Source organism: Odontomachus brunneus, unplaced genomic scaffold (genome assembly GCF_010583005.1).
Source record: "Odontomachus brunneus isolate Ranch 3 - 2012 unplaced genomic scaffold, Obru_v1 Obru_scaffold_009, whole genome shotgun sequence".
Classification (NCBI taxonomy): Eukaryota; Metazoa; Arthropoda; class Insecta; order Hymenoptera; family Formicidae; genus Odontomachus; species Odontomachus brunneus.
Window position 1 is genome coordinate 1,107,106 of NW_022639459.1, and position 18,055 is coordinate 1,125,160.

General features: G+C 35.6%; 4 protein-coding genes and 2 long non-coding RNA genes across 9 annotated transcripts; 3 read left to right on the plus strand and 3 right to left on the minus strand.

The window, feature by feature from the left end:
* Positions 1-146: 146 nt before the first annotated feature.
* LOC116840223 lies at positions 147-2,154 on the minus strand. Its single transcript, XR_004377327.1, has 2 exons — positions 2,006-2,154; positions 147-1,479 (listed from the first exon to the last, which is right to left on the minus strand). It is a non-coding gene; the product is annotated as an uncharacterized LOC116840223 (long non-coding RNA).
* A 2,513-nt stretch (positions 2,155-4,667) lies between these two features.
* LOC116840222 (vesicle transport protein SEC20) lies at positions 4,668-10,244 on the minus strand. 3 transcript variants are annotated; one of them, XM_032806701.1, is made up of 5 exons: positions 9,923-10,244; positions 9,336-9,750; positions 7,632-8,331; positions 5,812-6,894; positions 4,668-5,476 (listed from the first exon to the last, which is right to left on the minus strand). In XM_032806701.1, the coding sequence occupies exons 1-3, from the start codon at positions 10,001-10,003 to the stop codon at positions 8,144-8,146; spliced, it is 684 nt and encodes a 227-aa protein (XP_032662592.1). In that variant the 5' UTR covers positions 10,004-10,244; the 3' UTR covers positions 4,668-5,476; positions 5,812-6,894; positions 7,632-8,143. The 3 variants fall into 3 exon arrangements, with proteins under 3 accessions (XP_032662592.1, XP_032662591.1, XP_032662590.1); XM_032806700.1 differs by having other exon boundaries at positions 4,668-6,891; XM_032806699.1 differs by having other exon boundaries at positions 4,668-6,894.
* Positions 6,025-7,816, plus strand: LOC116840221 (hippocalcin-like protein 4). Of its 2 annotated transcripts, none has more exons than XM_032806697.1 (3): positions 6,025-6,184; positions 6,590-6,956; positions 7,562-7,816. In XM_032806697.1, exons 1-3 carry the CDS (start codon positions 6,061-6,063, stop codon positions 7,794-7,796), a joined length of 726 nt encoding a protein of 241 aa, XP_032662588.1. In that variant the 5' UTR covers positions 6,025-6,060; the 3' UTR covers positions 7,797-7,816. The 2 variants fall into 2 exon arrangements, with proteins under 2 accessions (XP_032662588.1, XP_032662587.1); XM_032806696.1 differs by having other exon boundaries at positions 6,025-6,181; positions 6,626-6,956.
* A 1,694-nt stretch (positions 10,245-11,938) lies between the features above and the next one.
* Positions 11,939-15,157, minus strand: LOC116840305 (isocitrate dehydrogenase [NAD] subunit beta, mitochondrial). Its single transcript, XM_032806863.1, has 6 exons — positions 14,991-15,157; positions 14,362-14,421; positions 14,094-14,303; positions 13,253-13,644; positions 12,956-13,145; positions 11,939-12,742 (listed from the first exon to the last, which is right to left on the minus strand). Exons 1-6 carry the CDS (start codon positions 15,030-15,032, stop codon positions 12,512-12,514), a joined length of 1,125 nt encoding a protein of 374 aa, XP_032662754.1. The 5' UTR covers positions 15,033-15,157; the 3' UTR covers positions 11,939-12,511.
* LOC116840306 lies at positions 12,720-13,648 on the plus strand. Its single transcript, XR_004377337.1, has 2 exons — positions 12,720-12,852; positions 12,926-13,648. It is a non-coding gene; the product is annotated as an uncharacterized LOC116840306 (long non-coding RNA).
* A 691-nt stretch (positions 15,158-15,848) lies between the features above and the next one.
* On the plus strand, positions 15,849-17,928 carry LOC116840262 (MATH and LRR domain-containing protein PFE0570w-like). Its single transcript, XM_032806767.1, has 4 exons — positions 15,849-15,895; positions 15,976-16,037; positions 16,134-16,865; positions 17,118-17,928. Exons 1-4 carry the CDS (start codon positions 15,864-15,866, stop codon positions 17,561-17,563), a joined length of 1,272 nt encoding a protein of 423 aa, XP_032662658.1. The 5' UTR covers positions 15,849-15,863; the 3' UTR covers positions 17,564-17,928.
* Positions 17,929-18,055: the final 127 nt, after the last annotated feature.

The window sequence follows — 18,055 nt, forward strand, 5'->3', positions numbered from 1 at the left end:
TATATATATATATATATATATATATATATATATATATATATATATATATATATATACACAATATTATTTAAGATTACTGGTGATTACGATTGCGCCACGGGGCGTGCATTTCTTAAGAGAACCGAGCGTAAACTCACATTGCTATGTAATAATGTACATAGTTTATTTTTGTACGCGCCAAAAGGAAGAAAATTCAGAGTATTATCTATCGATGTATTATTAGACAGTTGTTGTAACGGGCTTAAGATGCGTCGATCGCCGATTTTACGCGAGAAATCGACAAATAAGCCTTTAATGCAATTCTATCTAAGTAGCGAATGTACTTTGAGTTCGCACTTGCACCTCATATGTAGAGCTAAAAAGGTAAGAAAAGCATCAGTGTTGGTCAAGGGGATGCCATACTTGGAAACTTTGAAAATACTGACTATTTTCTGCAAAGTTTCGTATTGGTCGACAGTATTACAAATGTCCTTATACTCTAATATTATAGTCTCAAATATTTTCAATTATTAATCAAATATTTACCTGATACAAAAATTCTCAAACTTGTACATACCGAACGTGTATTCATTCCGTTTAGGAAAATTTGAAGGAGCATTTTTGTATCTTTAATACATCATCTACTTTGACATCCCCTTAAGGAGTAAAGCTACTCTATAATATGGCACATGAGATTTTCTTTAGTAAATCCAACCAAAGGAACGTATCGATACGATATAAGTGTGATATAAAATAAAATTCATTTAACTTTTTTTTTTTTAATAAAACCGACTAAGAGATGTGAGTGCGAGCTAAGAAGAGGAGAAAGAAGAAGAAAAAAAAATGAGGCGTAATAAAAATTGTGTACAAAAGAAGAAAAAATGCGTAAAGGAAACAATGGCAGTTATTTCCTCGCTTCGTAATTTACATACAACGCGTACGGTACAGTAAGTAGCTATATGTAACCGCGAATATTTATGTATATTAGTTTATGTATGTATCTTCGCACACATACGGATACACACACGACACACGTACATGCGCGCGTACATACAAACACATTGACTGAAATACTCATAATCCGTGGGCGTATACTGTCTCTAAAACGTTGTTATAATAAATTCATATTTTTAACGCATCGCGTGTATGTTATCGCTTGTATTTGGCACGACAAGGCAAACAGCCGTTCGACCGGGTTCGACTTTTACCAGGGACAAACCGGCGCGGCCGGGTAAGGCACACGTCCTGGATATGCGTAAGGATCGGCATTTATTGTCCTGCAGATTTGCTTCCAGCGTTCCTTGCCATCACCTCTTCCTTGACGATACTGTCGATACGGATCATTCCCTCTATTATATGACGTTTGCCCAGGAAACCATAAATCAAGCCAGGATGCAGAAAAGACGGAACCGACAAACAGCAACAATAGGAAGATCAGCTTCATCTTAATCGCATGTGTGGGAAATCTTAATCTTCGTCCTCACAACGCGTCCTTACAATCTGCAAAGAAGATTGGTTTCCATCATCGTAAGCATTTCTGCACGTTGTATCGAAATCTAATTGACGATTTTCTTGCAGATTTCCAGATCAAACAGACTAAATGGATATTTTTTAAATCCAGCGACTTTCTCGAATTTGATTTCCATTAGAGTAAAATTTGCTTGAAATTATTTATACTTTTTACTAATTATTTATACTTAAGAAACAAGATTCTCTTATTCACTTGCAATCCTCGGGCTTGATTCGCTCAAACTTCATTTTTATGAAACAATTATTTCTCTTACAATCGAAACGCTGTATCTGATATTTTTTATGCTAAATTCTATTCTATTTTAAAATCTATTCTATGTATTCTAAAATCTATTCTATTTCGTTCTTTTTCATAGGATCTTTGGTAGTGTCAGGTGGACTCTATATATAATTGAAGAAGGAAAATTCGGGTTAATCGACGCTCCGTTAATTCTCCGTGTCACGGCGTGTAACGGCGCTCTAAAATAGACAAAACAGCGACAACGTGTTCACGCACCAAAAGACCATATAATGAATACGTCGTTGCGTCACGGTTGCGCGACTTTCAAATTTCACACTTTCTGAGCCGTAGGACCGCCGCCGCTACCGACGACAATGTGAAGACGTTTTTCTTCTTCTTAAACGGTTCCAACGTCGTCTCACCGATATCTCACAACTAGGCGACGCAAAAAAAAATGATTGAAATCGCGCACAATCTCACTCTGCGAGATCACACTCGGACAAAAGCGCGTCTGCCGCCTAATCGCGGGCAACTGTAGCAAGCATTGTAACAAGTACACCAGCGTAGTGGACAGATGCTGGATGCTTACTGCTGTTTTATATACCGTCAGCCGCCCTACCGCTCAGAAAAATGCGTGCTTCGTGAATCGGCATCGCCTTTTGACGAGGAATCACCGCGCACTGAACGCGCGTGTCTTTTAGATCGGTTATGGCGAGAATATGCAACAGTCTTCCGAGTGACTGTTGATCATACATCACATGTAAGTACTCGCCTCGCAGGAACAGTCTATGAATAAATGTGATCTGATCGTTCTAGACCTGTGTAACTTTGCACCATAGAAGTAAACGAGATTTCATTTTACAGGATTAATTCTCGATTGCTTAACATCGATCTTTTGTTTTAATAGATCCTTGATTTTTCAAATCTCTACCTAAGATCTTGTATCTTATCTTGTTCCTGACCGTTGAAGCCAATCCTGAGAATCCTGTCATCGATCCTGGATTCAGAATACTGTTATGAATGACCCATATCCTTACGGAAAAAAACTACAAGAATTCGAAAAAACTACTGACATGCTATTGAAAAATTGTTCTTCAATAGTAATTTTTTCGTATTTCTAGTTAAAATAGTTCTTCAATAGTTCAATAGTTTTCTAGTTTAAATTGTTTTTCAATAGTTTTTTTCCGTAAGGATATAACTAATATCGCATTGCATATATTCAATCTTTAATTTTTTGTGAATTTATGCATCGTCTGATAGATCCTTTGCTTAACATTTTCGATATATATTGCCTTGGCGAAACAGTCTTCAAATAAGTACGCTCCAATCGCTGGATTTGAAACTTTGCATCACAGAAATAGACGAGATCTGTTTTTACAGATTCAATCCTCGCTTATTTAACGTCGATTCTCTGTTTGTCTAGATTCTTGATTTTCCACGTCCACTTGGATCCTCGATCCAGAATCTTATATCCTAGACTGCGGAGTCTTTGAAGCCAAGTACTTGCAATTCTGAATCCTATATCATCGATCCTGAATTCAGAATCCGGTTGACATATGACCTATACAATTAATATTGTATACATAGCGCATATTTAATCTTTAATTCCCGCGAATTTTTACGTCGTCTGACAAAGAACCTCTGTTCAGATTTGTCATATCCAGCGAGTTCCGCCTTGCGCAGTTATTTCCACAATTTGAGATTCCGCGCTGTGCCGGCACGATCTGACGCACGAATTTGCGGAATCGCGTTTTTGAACCTGGGGAAGGCCCTTTTCCATTGTCTCGGTCGAGGTACATCGATTCATATGCAACATTCGTCGCGAGCGCTTATCCGCTTCACTCGAGTATTCCGCTCACACAAGAATATCGTTCGCGAGCGTCTGCGTATATGATGCTGATTCCAGTGTAATTACTCACTTGCTCGACACGCCGCTGCATCTCATGGTAATGACATTTTCACATAACTCTTGGTTGGCACAGGAAAAAGAAAAAGTGAAAAAAGAACAAAAACAAGGTGGAAAGGAAATTACGCTCTACATAAAAGCAATCCCTAGGAAGCAGACCGCGGACTGATATTGCATATGGTTCTTCGATAAGCAGCCAATGTTTAATTCATAAATCGCACTTTCGGCCGCGTTTGCATACATATTCGCGAGTACCGGGTCTGCCCGGTGAAATAATAATTTTGCATACATCGCCGCGCCGTGGATTTGCCCTGGGCGTACGTGCATTCGATCGTGAAGCACAGCCGGGGGAATTTCGCGCGTTTCCTCGAGAAGCGATTGCGAAAAAGATCGCGTGATCCGCGCAATTCGATCCGCGACGTGCAATTTCCAACGCGTCATCCGCTTCTTCCGCGCCGGCGAGCTCGATTGGAAGTTGCTCCGAATTTCATGTCAAGGACGTCTCTTGGCGCTGATACCGAAGACAAGCGAAAGAGATTATCCTATCCGCGCAAACTTGACACACTTCTCGCGCAGCGAGTCGCGAATTCGATCGAAACAACACGCGACACGAGCTTACCCTTTGACCCGTTGTCCCTGATACGCCTTTTCCTTTTTAGAAAAGTCTTTTGGATGGGATGCGAAATCAGTACTGGAATCTACCCAAATAGCACAGAAAATTCAAAAAGAATTCAATCGTATATCACCAATTCTGAGTTTATTTTTAGATGCAAAAAGAATTCTTTTCACTGAACTGAACTTTGAAGAATTTTTTTTTGCATCTGAAAATGAACTGAATTTGATCTGAATTTGGAATTGATGACCTACCACTGAATTCTTTTTGAGTTCTCTGTGCTATCTGGGTATATATCGCTTCTGTACCGTCTACTTTTATCGTTGGTGGAACTCCAATGAAGAATTAGATTAACAGGAATTTGAGGAAAGCAGTAGTTAATCACGTTATCTTAATTTGTCACAGTAACCATTTGGATATATTTTGGAAGTATATATTTTATTTATGTGTGTAATATATAATATATAAATTATATTTATATATTTTTATTATAAAAATGTAAGAAAGTCAGTCAATTAATATTAATCTATATCGATACATCTAGTCCTCAGCGAAGTTTTGTTACTGATAACTGTTCTCTTTCTTTTTTTAGGTGCTATCTTATACAGAGTATTTCCCGATTTCATTCACATATTGTACACTATTTTGTGTGAAATACCGATCGCAAGATACGAAATAATTAGTTTTTAATCACATAGTAACTGGGTGAATAAATGTGTGAATAAATAAGAGCTCGAGTGTCGCCGCAGGAGTAGTCATTGAGAGGTAATAAGCTCGATTATCGAACTGTGACTCGTGATCATAAACAAGGTCGGTCACTTGGCGCGATTGCATAGAATCGTTCTTACACTTGACGTATTATGAATTCTTCCATAAACGGCAAGTCGTCGGACCGCGATAGGGCCGGTTAAGTCGCAGCTAGATTTGTTCTACGATTTCCTATTATCGTAATAGTCGGTTTCCAATCCACCTAACTATTAATAGCATTCGGCAGAGAAAGTCCACCCTGCGGTTTTGCACAAAGAAGCTCGTAATACGCGCGAGCGATTTTTCACGCTCAGTCTGCTCTTCGAAATTCAGTCGCAGTCCAAACTGTTATAATCATCGACAATCCCCGAATTTGCAGGACTTTGAAATTTTATCCTGTATTTTTCCCATCTCACTCTCATTGTATTGTTTCACAGGAACCTTCAGAGAGAAGCGCGTCATCCAATTTCTATTCTTTCGACTCCGGAAAATAAAAGATAAGATAAAGATTTTAAAAAATTAATCAAAGGATGAGGGATATTTTGGAAAGTTAAACTAAAAATGTGATACATTTTGCAAAGTTAATTCAAGAATGAGATACATTTTGTAATCCAAAAATAAAATACATCTTGATAAGTCAATCCAAAAGAGATACATTTTAAATCTGCCAATTTAAAAATTAGAGAAAATCCTAATGCAAATTTGGTAAGACTTTTCTGCCTCCATTGGAGATTCTCTCTCTCTCTCTCAAAGATTTTAGTATAGAGTAAATACAAAAATTGCTTCGATGGGAGATTTATGAGCTTGAAAAAATACCTTTAAAAATGAACCGGCAAACCTTATCTGATGCACTTAAGATTGTTGCTGTGAATATGTTCAAACATCGCTTCTCATTGAGACCTACAGACGTGCCGCGGTAAATCTAAATATTTTGGCTACTGCAGACTTCATCAAAACTCTTCCGTGCAGCCGGCTGCACCACGTGCGTCAGTTCCGCTCTGCTCTACTTGCAGAAGCGTCGTTCGCTCGTTCAGTCTGTCCTCGTGTTTCTCGAAACGTCTTCGAATGTCAAATCGCAGTAGTTCTGACGATAAAAGCAGCTGCGAGTCTTTTCACCGACCCAGCCTCTCGATTAAGATGCAGCGGAGCCTGAGAAAAATGAAGGAGAACCTCCAAAGAATTACTGGTATGTCGCGATATACGATGCGATTGGTTCTACCGTCTTAACTTTTGTTTTTCTTCTTTCATCGACTAATTGAGTTACGGAGATTGAAGTAGAAAATCAAATATGTCTAGCTAATTTTCTCAATAATCATTTATCTGTAATAAGATCTTCGTAATCATCATATGTAAAAATCTTTCTACAAACTTTTTTTGTATTTTTGAGTCTCTAAATTCAGTAAAGGCACAGCAACGTTCTTTGAAAATTTTCTGAACGGAATAAACATACATTCAGTATACAAGTTACAGAACTTTTGTAAAATTCTCTGAGATAAAATTTAAAATTAATAAAACCACATCGCTACATAACTAAACGATAAAGAAAACAAGAGTGAACCAGTGGATTATCACATAAGAATGTTTCCATAATTTGCGACTACGTCAGAACAAGTCGATCACCTTTCCATAGATAGTTTTCCAGAGGACGATAAGCAATCGCTGTATTATTTCCCGGAGGAGCTGTCCACCCTGACCTGGCGCACCGGCTTCTCCAAGGATGAAATTCGCAGGCTGTACCGTGCTTTCAAACAGTTCTGTCCTCGAGGATGCGCGACGACTGGCGACCTTAAGCTCGCGTATGCCAAATTGTTCCCACTGGGTGATCCAACCAGATACACGCGAATCGTTCTTCATAGCTTCGACAAGGACGGCGACGGCTTCGTCAGTTTTGGCGATCTTCTAGAAGGCACAGCGTTGATCATGAACGGCAGCGTGGACCAAAAGCTTTCTTGGATATTCGGGTGAGCGTTAATCACTGCCAATAGCAGAGATCCCGATTCGAATTTTAAAGTTGATTTTTGGGCAAAATCTGACGAGGAGTTTTTCTTAAGTCAGTTAAAAGGTTCGATTCGATTTTTTGTCTCTTTCGAAGGCAAACCGGCTATTTTCTATATGGAGAGAATATTCCCTGCTTTAAAAATTCAACAGGAATTGGCAGAGAGAGAGAGAGAGAGAGAGAGAGAAGGGGGAGGGGGAGAAAGAAATATATAAATTTCATTCAAAAACTATGACTTTATCATTCCTATTGGAAACTTCAATTTCTGACATTTCAGTTTATATAAAAAAGTTATCAATTTCTCTGATTGTAACTTATTTTCAACAATTTTAAATATTATAATAAACGATTTTCAATATTACACTAAATGATTCAACATTTATCTAAATTTAATACATATGTCATCAAAATCAATTGTTATTAGTATCCAATTATTTATTAATCAATTGTTGTCTATAAGATCCCGTCAACATTCTAGTAGTATTTTTAAACCTCTATTGAAATCGATGCTCTCGAAACGAGACGAATGTAACACGCGTGAAATATTCTCCGGACCTACTTTTCCATCAGATTCTACGATCTGGATGGAGACGGTTGCATCACGAGGCGGGAGATGTTGGCCATAATAACTGCGACTTACGAGATGGTGCAGGACGTACAGACGAACCAGCCCGCGATTAAGATCCAAGTAGATAGGTTCTTCGAGAAGATGGATGCTGACAGGGACGGCATAGTCACTAGGGAGGAGTTCATGAGCGGTTGTAAGAATGTACGGCCAACTAGTTCAACGTCCCGCGATGTGTAATTGCTCGTCTTAGTGATAGTGAGCGGCAGAAACGTGCGTGCGTTTTGAAATCTCATAAATATTCTATTTTCTTACAGGATACCATTATATACAACCAGTTGAGTTTATTTAATAAGATTTGGTGACGGAATGAAAACGCTTTTAAGAGATTAACGGGCAAGCTTATCCACACACGCATAAAGTCATTAAAATACTTATAAAAATCCCCACCCGGTTTCCTTTTAAACATATATGTATATTCCCTACGCGACTTATTATGAGAATTCCTGCGCTATATATATTACAGTCATCACGTGATATCACCGTAAACGCCTGATCCATGCACTTCGTCAACGTTGCGCAGGGCCTCAGAACAGTCTCTTTTGTAAAATATAAAACACACAGGCGAGGAAAAACATAAAGGCCAGCGCGAGCAACGCTTTATCGGTGACTTCGCGCCTACCGTACTTTCCCAAAAGCTTCCCCGACTGCACTATCACTTGCTGCTGATGCTCCAACTCGTTTCTGGTGTTGTCAACCTTGTCTGAGGATGTCACTAAAACAACAGCAGAATTAGTAGAACTATGAACCTTCTCTTAACCCTGGAACACCATATTTCAGTGTATCACATCTATGCTATTGTTGAAACACCATTTCTATATAATGAATGGAAGGAATCGGATTTGGAAAGTATAAAAACATCTCTTTACAACTGTTCATGCTACGCCTGTTATTTAACAGATATAGGAGACTTTGGGTGCGTTCAGCAAACTCAACAGTTGAACAATTCGTCAATGTAATTGGTCTAAAGTTAGAGATCTAACAGTAAGGACCAATAATCACTGACCGCTTACTGATCAGCTATGTTTTCTGAACACAGCCATTGTTGAGCCAATTTTAACGTTAAAATTTTTTATACCAAAACATATTTACTTTAAATAGTTTTTTTGTCCATATTTTTTTTAATATTACATTTTTCACAAATGGCAATTGGTTTTATATAACACAGTTATAAGAAAACTATAAATTTTTAGTAAATAGCTTTTTTGTGATAAGAAAATTTCTATTCGGCTTTTTTGTAAAATTATCTTCTTTTTATAAAACCTCAATTGCATAATTAATGATATAGGTATATTTCTGATATTTTGGTTCTCAAATAAAAAAATATGTCAACTAATATCCACCTTTTGAGGAAATAATAATAGTTGAAAGTGACTGAGCGCATTATATTAATATGATGAAATCAAGTCTTGAAAGAAGTATGGTATTCTAGAGTTAACAATATTCTTATCCTTATACAATATACAGAGAGAATCTATAGGCCTGTTCTTTGTAGCTGCTCTGCTGAACTAGTGCAATAAATTGAAGTGAGACAAATTCTCACTCTTTTTGCACTTAGTTCAGCAGTACAGCTACAAAGAACAGTCCTTATAATTAGTGCTATCTTGAATATTATTGAAATATGAGTAAGAGAAAAATTTATCTATAATAGAAATTACATTTTGTACAAAAACCTGTGTAGCACTACGAGAAAATAATCCAATAACACAAAATACATACACAGCGTGTCCAGTGTATCAGCACTTCTCTGAGTTGTTTCAGCTAGATGCCTCGCGATGCTGAACAGTTTATCCGTGATCTGGCTGGACGCATCCGTCAAGCTTTGCTTGTCCCGTCGTTTGCGAAGGACATTCTGCCGCTCCTCCGGCAGGGAGAGCAGATTCTCTCTGGCCAATTTGTCGATGACACACGCACTAATGACATTGGCCTTGCGAAAGGCCGCCAAGGATACGCTCAATTGTTCCTTGTAGCTCTCGACGACGGACAATAATTCAGTCTTTTTCTTCTCGTTTGGTTCGGTCTCGGCGACAGACGACAATCGCTCTATAGAGGATTCCAACACCGCTATCTTGGTCCTACCTTCGGCATTGAGCTCGTCTAATACTTCCAACGGCCCGGTGCATTGTTGTATGTCCTTCGCGGGGAACACATGATGATTTACTGATCAGCTCATCGGAATATAACTCGTAACGTATGACTTATAATTGTAAACGTGATGGTTTTGCGATATATTAGCTCGAAGTTGAGGTTATGTTCCGTATATGCCTCAGTGAGACATACTTATATATACATATATATATATTTACTTGTATTAAAGCGTTCACTTGGAGATGGTTCTTAACAATATCCTGACGTATCAATTCCACCGTATAATTCTCGGGATCCATTTACACGTAAATTATTTGCGCTACGTGTCACATACGGTCACTCTTCTCTATGTATACGTATGCTACGTGAACAACAAAACTCTGATCAGCTGATCGTAGCAGCAGACTTCGCGCGGTTGTCAATGAACCGCTGGCTGCCGAATAGGTTTGTGCCTTTTCACTGAACTTCCTGTACTGGTGTAAGAGAGATGTGTGCTACAGTGCTTGCGTTTGATATTCACTATTTTACTGGAGATCTATAGTATACGTTAGATCGTTTCACATTAGGCCCGATCTACAATAGATGGAGTAAGAAATAGGGATAGGAGTAAGAAATAAGCAGTAAGCAAATTGACCAATTCCATTCTCACGTTTCAAAAATAATCGATTGTGATTGGTCTGTTTACATACTACTTATTTCTTACTCCTACTCCTACTCCTTACTCCATCTATTGTAGATCTAGCCTTAAGGGACGTCTACATTGGAAGTAAGCAGTAAGAACTAGGAAGTAAGAATAAGAAATTGACCAATCATAGTTGATTATTCTTCTCACATTCGACTGTGGTTGGTCAATTTCTTATTCTTACTTCCTAGTTCTTACTGCTTACTTCCAATGTAGACGTCCCTTAAGGCCTTCACACACACTTTCCGTAACAGTAACCATAAGACGTAACGTAAGAATTGACCAATCGTCGTTGAGAATCGTCGAAACATAAGGTCGCCATTTTGTAAATACTCCATCGTAATTGGTCAATTCTTACGTTACGTTTTAAGCGTCTTCTACAATGGCAGTAGGAGAGTAGTAAGAATAAGCAGTAAGCAAATTGACCAATTCCATTCTCACGTTTCAAAAATAATCGATTGTGATTAGTCTATTTACTTACTGCTTATTTCTTACTACTACTCCTACTGCCATTATAGAAGACGCTTTACGATTACTGTTACGGAAAGTGTGTGTGAAGGCCTTTAACATAAACTATTTTTAGCACTTGCAGTGAACATCGGAACGCAGCTAGCGTTCATCTTAGCAAAAATAATGTCAATTGATGTTACAGTAGTTAATTATACTCCGTATCAAGGTTGGAAATATCAATTAATTTCTTTTCAATTTAAAAATTAATTTAGTTAAATATGTTTCGACCGACGAAGGGTTTTTGATTGAATGTGTTGAAATCAATTGTCAATTAAATGACTTTCAATTAAATTTACTCATATAGCAAATATTAAACATTATAATTAATTAAAAAAGTAATTAATTATTTACAACCCTGCTCCGTATTAGAGGCTAACAATATATAAAAATTTTCGATTTAGAGATTAAGAATGTAATTTACATATTATCTAAAGATACATACCAAAAGTGATGGAAAAAAAAAAGAAAAAGAAATTGTTAAATTTTTTTAATTCAGACATAAATACATAGATTTTTAATGTTGAAACATAATAGCAAAAAAATATTTGATTTCATTAAATTATAAATAAAGGTTGTTATTATATAGACAGGCAATAACTATTGCCATCTTAAATATCTCTTTTGTTTCACACAATAGGAAAATAATGTCTGTGAAAGTTTTATAGTTTCAAAGAAGACATAACATAGTAAAGATGATTCTTTTTTGGAGACATTGAAAGAAATTTCAATGTTACCTTAGATTTTTTTAAATTAAATTGTGATATTAATTTTTATTATTCATACTGATGCATTAATGTATATGAATCTGTAAAATGTAATGCAATTTTAGATTTTTTTTACAGCAATCGATTTCACCATTATTTTACCTACAAAAATATTAAGCTGAAATACTATTGAAAAATAAATATTTCATATACTCAAAAGTCTAAAGTCAATATAAAATAAAACAGATCTGAGAAAATATTCATTTTCTAATAATTAATGCTCCAATATTTTTATATATGAATAATCAGAGAAATCGATTTGTGTTAGAAAAATCATATTCAATATAGCAATGATTTTATTTAAAAATATCTTTGAAATTTCCTACTTTCACACACTCACAAGAATCACCGTCTCGAAAATCATAAAATTTTTGTAGATATTATTTTCTTATATTGTTTGAAGTGACGGATATTGAAGATGGTAAGTTACTACTTCACTCTATGCAGACATGTCTCAATCAGAACAATGGAACTTAATTGCAATTTTTAACGGTGTGCACGAGGTAGCGTAATTTATTATATATACATGTATATTCGCGCACAGGACTGTGCGTATCATGTACTATTAAACTAATCACGCACTCCGGCGTCACATCGCGATCAAACGACAGTGATATTTTCTTCTCTTTGTTTACAGGGCGTATAATGCGTCATCGTCGTAAAAGAGGAGATTATAATAAATTCCTAAGATTACACGATTTTACAAACTTACAACGTTCAATACTCTATAACGGGTGTAGCACTACGAGAAAATTCGTCGATGTCACTTCAAGTATTCGAATAAACGGTGTCGGGATGACTTCAGATCAAGGATCGCGTCCTCCAATGTTGCATGATAAGATATCTTATCGTTAACGCAGGCTATTTATGACAGCGGCGGTGAATTCCGTCGTCGAACTTTGCCCGCCTAGATCCTTTGTGAGTACTTTTCCGTCATTCAGCACACGGTTCAACGCCTCCCGGATTTGTTCGCCGTAACGTTTAAGATTCACATGATTCAACAACTTCACGGCGCACAAAAACATCGCCGTTGGATTCGCGACATTCTTACCCACCGCCTCGGAGTACGTGTGCCTTGCGCCCTATTAAAGGACAGATTTTAATAGCGTTGCTATTGTTACGTGTTAGAATAAAGTTTACATAGGTGCTAAAGATGCACTTATGTAGGTGCATAGATGGTAAAGGTTACATAGTAAGTACATGTATACAATCATGCTGAGCTCTTTGCAAAAGCAAAGTCACGCGAAGTTGACTTATGTTATTAGATATAAAGTATTTATTGTCAAATGTCTCACCGGTTCGAAAACGACACATTCGGCGCTGTAACTAGCACCTGCGACAACTCCCGCCCCGCCAACCAAGCCGGATGCGAGATTATCCACAATATTGCCATACAAGTTTGGCATTACCATGACGTCGAACTGGTGCGGATTAGAGACCATCTGCATAGTGCAATTGTCGACGATCATTGTTTCAAACGTAATCCTGTTGTCGAAAACAAAATATATGTGAGAATATGAAAAGGATATTTTGAAATAATTTTTATAACACATATCGATAGTTTTCAAATAATGAGGATACTACTTAAATACCTAGGATACATTTTGGCAATCTCTTGGCACGACTTAAGGAAAAGTCCGTCACCGAGTTTCATTATATTAGCTTTGTGAACACACGTAACTTTCTTGCGATTATTCTTCACCGCATAGTCGAAGGCGAATTTCGCGATTCTTTGGCTCTTAGTAGCAGTTACAATTTTCAGGCACTCTACCACCCCCTTGACAGATTCGTGCTCCAATGCGGAATACTCCCCTTCCGTTTGTTCTCTGATGATTACACAGTCTACATTTTGATGACGCGACCTGATACCTGGCAAAGACTTAACATGTACCACATTCGAATATAGATCCAGGCTTTTGCGCAATTTCATGTTCAGAGTTTGCAATTCTCCTGTATGGGAATGATCGGGTGTAGCTAAGATACCCTGTCATAGAGAAAAAAAAAATATATATATATATATATTAAATGCTATAAAATATATTACTTCTAACTAAAAATTCTTTAAGCAGTAGTTTTTGATTTCTTTTAGTTAGAAATCTACACACATTTAATTTTTAGTTTTATATAATTTGATTTTATACAATTATGATATTATCTAAATTAAAAGATTAATTTATTCTATTAAAAAAGAAATAAATTTTCTTTGTTTTTTGGAAGATTTCTAAGAAAGAATACAATAAAGTATTAACCCTTATAAATAATTGCAACTGTTCAAAAGAGAAACTTGAAAACTAATATTACTTCAATGGTTCCTGATTGTATGCCAAAAATTAATGTTTCACTGTTTTACTACCTGCAGATATTAAAACAAATTGTTCCATATATTGTTATATAATTAAATCACAATAATCTAATTTCTACCAGTAATCTAACCTTTAAACAAACTCGATTCCTAGCAATACTATTGGAGACTTGATCCAAAGGAGCACTGAGAGTTGGATTTACTTCAGATAGAAAATAAGGCTCAAAATCAACTGGGACATCTGCAGCTTTGAATACATTCTGAACTGCAACCACCAGCTCTGGTCCAACACCATCTCCTGGTATCAAGGTACATTTTAACTTTCCTTCTTGCTCAACTGTCTGGAAAAGATAGTTATCATGTATGTATAACAATCAATTAGAAAATAGCAATACTTACCGATTCTTGTTGTCGTACTGCTCCCACATACAGGGTCCTAGCTGTGCTCTTTTGAGTAGCCTGCAAACACAAATATATATAGTATATTGAACTGTGGAAACATATCTTTTCTGGAATTTCAAACCTTTTAAATGTGGTTCTCTTAACTAATGTTAATATCACCAATAGTGTTGAGTAATATCAGTCCTACTTTGCCTGACTTATATACATATGCATATAAACCCCATTTGTCATACTTTTCATCAACAATCACAGATCCTTCTTGCGTAACACGTAGTTAAATTTTTTTGGCGAATAATAAGATTGCCCTGATTAAATAACGCAATAAACTCTCGCAATCACCCCGATTGATGTATCGATTCGTACATGAACGATTGCAAATCCGTGATACATTAAAACAAGTGTTTCCGACGCAATACAGTCGGAAATGCGCATAAATTTCGGGTAAAAATACTCTAATATGCGAGCCCATTACATCTTCGCTTCGTTACCACATGCCGAAAAGTGTTGAAAATATTTATTCGCAGAGGTCATGTGAGGTTATCAACGATGGTTTTTTGTCCATTTTGCACATATCCGTGAAAAGTGGCAAAATTTCGAAATCACGAAGGAACCTGAGTCTATATTACCTGAGAAAGTGTTTTGCAGATATTTCTCGCGAATAAAGCCATTTTGCATGAGAATAGTGTGATTATTGGTGGTTATCTCATTCGCACTTGCGCAGCAGGAGTGCGATCACCAGTACGACCCGCGAATTCTATACTGTCCTAAAGCGTGATGCTTTGCATCCGGGCACAATTTAATCAAAGAGAATTAGACAGAGTGGAAACTCTCATAAGAACAATATGGCCCATATTCTGAAACCTCTTTTATCAATAAAAGCCTTAAATATAACTTCTGAGCTTATTAGGTGGCTCCTAAGCCTCTTTTAGAGACTCATTTATCGTTAAAAGAGAACTTAGAATACGGGCCTATGTATTTTCGGCTATACGAATTTCAATATAATAATTTCAATATAATAACATCACATTTATACATATATATTCATATCTAAATCCGGCACCAAAACATATTTTACACTGTTACTGCTATTTTATAGTAGACCATAGATTTGTTTTTGTATTTTGGAACTGCCTAAACAAATATATTTTATTTTTAAAAGAAATCATGAATATCTTAAAAAATCATGAAAATATAATTATTATCATTACTTGTATGCATGTGCACATTATTTTTTACCATAGAATTCATTCTCTTGTATGTATATATAGTTACCATACATTTATTTTGCTTCATTTTATTTATTTTGCTTTAAATTATCGATTTCTTTCATATATTTCAATAAGTTTTAAATCATAAAAAGCTACCTTTTGAAGTTTAAAAACATTTACTAAAGATTATCGACCGATTTTGGCGTAAAGCGAGTACATAATTAGACATCAGTCTATAGATGGCAGTGTTGCCATGACTTTTGATTGGTGCATTTCCATTCATCTTCAGAAATGCACCAATTAGAGCAGAGTATTTCCATCCAGTAAGTAACCAGTACAAAAATAAATATTGTGTGCCGCTGGCTTTAGAGTTTCTACTCTATCTAATTTTCTTTACTTTAAGGAGAAGTTTGCCTTTACACGTGCCAGCACATGTTTATGAATACTCAAGTTTGCTTAAAACAGGTAAGAGAAATTTTAATTACACCAAAAATATATTCGAGATATTATGTAATATTTTTATTAATAAATTTTTTTATTAATAAATATCTGTATTTTTAGTACCTGTAAAAATGACTAGGTATGCAAGAGCAAAAGGATCCAAAGCATCAAATGAAAGAATGCCAAATGAGGCTACACCATGGCACTTAATGAAACAGCAATTAGAAGAGGATAAAACTAAAAAAAATGTAGAACATAAAAAGTCAGCAAAAGAGTTATTAACGGACCGACAAAACAGCGATGCAATTAAAACCAGCAATTGGGCAGAGTTTGATCACAATAAGTTTGAGAATTTAAAGTCAAAGCATCGCACAAAGCTCACCGAAAGTTCTATAAATAATGAAACCACTCATAATGTTACAGTTAAAAGTAATAATGTAGGGAAATTAGAAAAGACGAAAAGTAGAAAAATTGAAAGGACAGATAAAAAGAATAATAAATTTTCTAACAAGAAACACAATATTAATGATACAGACACGCATTCAGAATCTGATAAGAAAGAGTCAAATACTTCACAAAATAACAAAAGTTTAAATTTTCTTGTATTGAGCAAACGACAGAAACGAAATTTAAAGAGGAAATTGGAAAAATCTAATGAAAATTCTCAAAGCAAAGTAAAAGAAAAGAAAATTAAAAATAATGGTGAATACAAAAGAAAAAAACCAGATACTGGTGCCGAAACAATTATAATTAATGGTGTGGAAACTAAAATTGTCAAATATGATGGATTTCCCGTTAAAAAGGAAGATGCAGAAAGGTTAGCAAAACTCAAACAAGAGTTGTTAATGAAGGGTAAGTATAAAATTTTATGTATGCAATAATAACATTTTAACTTTAAATTTTAAGAATTGACAGAAATGTGAAAAAACAAAAGAAAAATATATATGTCAGGGAATTCACAGAACTTGGAGAAAACTAAAAGTTCTATTTTGAGAATCTAAATAGAATCTTGGAAACTATGAAGAGTTAACGTTAATCTTTTATTAACAATAGAAAAATAACATTGATATGAAAAAAATACAATAATTAATATATATTATACAGGTATACCACAATCTGAAGTAGATATTGCAATGAAGCTAGAGAGACGCAAAGCTGAGAGAGCCCTGGCACGTGCTAAGAAATTTCTCTGCTTTAATTGTCGCAAGTCTGGACATGTCTTATCGGATTGTCCTGAGCTCGGCGGAAAGGAAGAAGTAGGAACAGGGATTTGCTTCAAATGTGGCTCAACGGAACACACTCATTTTGGATGTAAAGTGAATAAGGATTCCACTTATAGATACGCCAAATGTTTTATTTGTCATGAGCAGGGACACATTTCCTCGCAATGTCCCGACAACCCGAAAGGAATCTATCCTAATGGTGGTTGTTGCAAAATTTGTGGTGCTGTAACACACTTGAAGAAAGATTGTCCTGACTTGATAAAGACTAAAGATGATAATACTATTACAATAGAGAAAATAGATGATTTTGCTGTGGAATCCTTGTAAAAAGATATTAATAAATACAGTGGGAATAAGAAGACTTGAAAATAAAATTATATAGCTTTAGGATATAATGTGTAATATATATGTTGTTAAAAAAATGTAATTTTTACTTCTTTTTTTTAAACATGTAATTTGAAAAAAAGGGAATCAAAGAATTTGTCGGCATAGTACTTACAAAAATAGATTAAAAGGTCTAAGCTAAAAGTTAAACAGTTGGAAGAACAAGATAAATTTTATGGACTTATGTTTAGAAGTTTTCATGTTTATATTTGTAAGTGTTGTATGTCCACAAAATCTTTTACTTATTTCCTATCAGATAATTTCTCAATTACTGGAAGAAATATATTATTTAATTTTATTTTTCATTACATGCGTTTTTGATCATTATTATCATTTTACAGATGATAAAGTCCAAGATTTCTTATTTTTAAGGCAAATTCGGAACAGACATGTAATAATTATCTGTGTAAATATATAAAATCTAGTAGTTGTAAA

What these genes read in the sequence shown, in the direction of transcription:
- LOC116840305 (XM_032806863.1), bottom strand. Translation starts at nt 15,032, where the DNA reads ATGGCTTTATTCGCGAGAAATATCTGCAAAACACTTTCTCAG. An exon ending in CAGTACGACAACAAGAATCG is followed by an intron (nt 14,304 to 14,361) that starts GTAAGTATTGCT and finishes TATCTTTTCCAG; the next exon opens with ACAGTTGAGCAAGAAGGAAA. An exon ending in AATGTGTCGTTTTCGAACCG is followed by an intron (nt 12,743 to 12,955) that starts GTGAGACATTTG and finishes GTCCTTTAATAG; the next exon opens with GGCGCAAGGCACACGTACTC.
- LOC116840221 (XM_032806697.1), top strand. Translation starts at nt 6,061, where the DNA reads ATGTCAAATCGCAGTAGTTCTGACGATAAAAGCAGCTGCGAGTCTTTT. An exon ending in CCTCCAAAGAATTACTGGTA is followed by an intron (nt 6,185 to 6,589) that starts TGTCGCGATATA and finishes TTCCATAATTTG; the next exon opens with CGACTACGTCAGAACAAGTC. An exon ending in AAGCTTTCTTGGATATTCGG is followed by an intron (nt 6,957 to 7,561) that starts GTGAGCGTTAAT and finishes CTTTTCCATCAG; the next exon opens with ATTCTACGATCTGGATGGAG.
- LOC116840262 (XM_032806767.1), top strand. Translation starts at nt 15,864, where the DNA reads ATGCACCAATTAGAGCAGAGTATTTCCATCCA. An exon ending in GAGCAGAGTATTTCCATCCA is followed by an intron (nt 15,896 to 15,975) that starts GTAAGTAACCAG and finishes CTTTACTTTAAG; the next exon opens with GAGAAGTTTGCCTTTACACG. An exon ending in ACAAGAGTTGTTAATGAAGG is followed by an intron (nt 16,866 to 17,117) that starts GTAAGTATAAAA and finishes TATATTATACAG; the next exon opens with GTATACCACAATCTGAAGTA.
- LOC116840222 (XM_032806700.1), bottom strand. Translation starts at nt 10,003, where the DNA reads ATGGATCCCGAGAATTATACGGTGGAATTGATACGTCAGGATATTGTT. An exon ending in AAGTGAACGCTTTAATACAA is followed by an intron (nt 9,751 to 9,922) that starts GTAAATATATAT and finishes TTCCCCGCGAAG; the next exon opens with GACATACAACAATGCACCGG. An exon ending in TGATACACTGGACACGCTGT is followed by an intron (nt 8,332 to 9,335) that starts GTATGTATTTTG and finishes CTGTTGTTTTAG; the next exon opens with TGACATCCTCAGACAAGGTT.